Below are 998 nucleotides of genomic sequence, written 5' to 3'. Positions count from 1 at the left end.
TATATATATATATATATATATATATAAAATCCTAACATACCATACTTCTCCACTTTGAAGGTGTGAGAGCTCGTATCTCTACCCACTTTCACATTGATTTTATAGATTCCTTCACGGGCTTCAGAGTTTAAGGGGTAGGAAAGCTGCAGGATTTTGCTGTTAGATGCTTGATTGAACCATTGTCCAATCCTGTTCCTGTGAGAATCCTGTTAAGTCAGACAAATCACAGTGAAAGATGAACAATCAGAGACCTTTGATCATTTTTTCTGAAGGCCTTTTAATAAAAAAAAATAAAATAATTTTAATGAAAGTTCTAATAAGTTGAAAAAGTGTCCTCTGGGGAAAATACTTTTCACTGTTCAACGTCATCCCATTGGACTAGCTTTATTTGCTTTATTTTCTAGGTTTGTGTACACAAAGGATTTTGACCTTTGCTCTAATATTTTAATATATGATGCTTCTCTTTTAGATCCACTCATGTACAGTACTTCAGTTTAAAGTATCTGAATGCAGTCCAACAAACCGGCAGAAGCGTCGGCAGTAAACCTGTTCTTGTACTTGGCTGGTCAATGCAGCTGAAATACTAATCATAATGATCAGTTTCTCTACATGTCATATTTTTTTTAAAATAAGTGCATTTTTTCTTGAATTGAGGAGGTTAGTGACACAATCAAACAAGACAATTTACATTTAAAATAAGAAAAAAACTATTTCATTGTCTTATTTCAAGTGTATATTATCTAATTGCCTTATTTTAAGAGTAAAGATCCTGATTCCATTGGCAAATCATCTTATTTACCTTCTCAAATTACGGATAAATGCACTTAATCTAAGACATTTTGTATTAGTATTGTATTAGTTTTGTCTTGCTAGTTGTTTCCTCAGCTAACAAGGTGTTTGTTACAATGTTTGATTTAAACATAGTAGCTTCATCTGGTCTGTTCCTGTTTGGCTGTGACTCCATCCTGGAGAGAAATATCAGCTGTGCTGCTGCCATC

At 33.4% G+C, this 998-nt stretch overlaps 1 protein-coding gene across 1 annotated transcript in view; it reads right to left on the bottom strand.

The window, feature by feature from the left end:
• LOC107101139 (alpha-2-macroglobulin-P-like) overlaps positions 1 to 998 on the bottom strand; it is a 64,570-nt gene that overhangs the window by 60,456 nt on the left and 3,116 nt on the right. The window contains exon 4 of the mRNA XM_015399928.1: positions 46 to 206. Within this exon, the coding sequence (XP_015255414.1) occupies positions 46 to 206 (161 nt within the window). The remainder of the gene's footprint in view (positions 1 to 45; positions 207 to 998) is intronic.

Source organism: Cyprinodon variegatus, unplaced genomic scaffold (assembly GCF_000732505.1).
Source record: "Cyprinodon variegatus isolate N-32 unplaced genomic scaffold, C_variegatus-1.0 Scaffold1057, whole genome shotgun sequence".
NCBI classification, from domain to species: domain Eukaryota; kingdom Metazoa; phylum Chordata; class Actinopteri; order Cyprinodontiformes; family Cyprinodontidae; genus Cyprinodon; species Cyprinodon variegatus.
The sequence above is the reverse complement of the archived record's forward strand: the minus strand, read 5'-3'. Positions and strand labels throughout refer to the sequence as shown.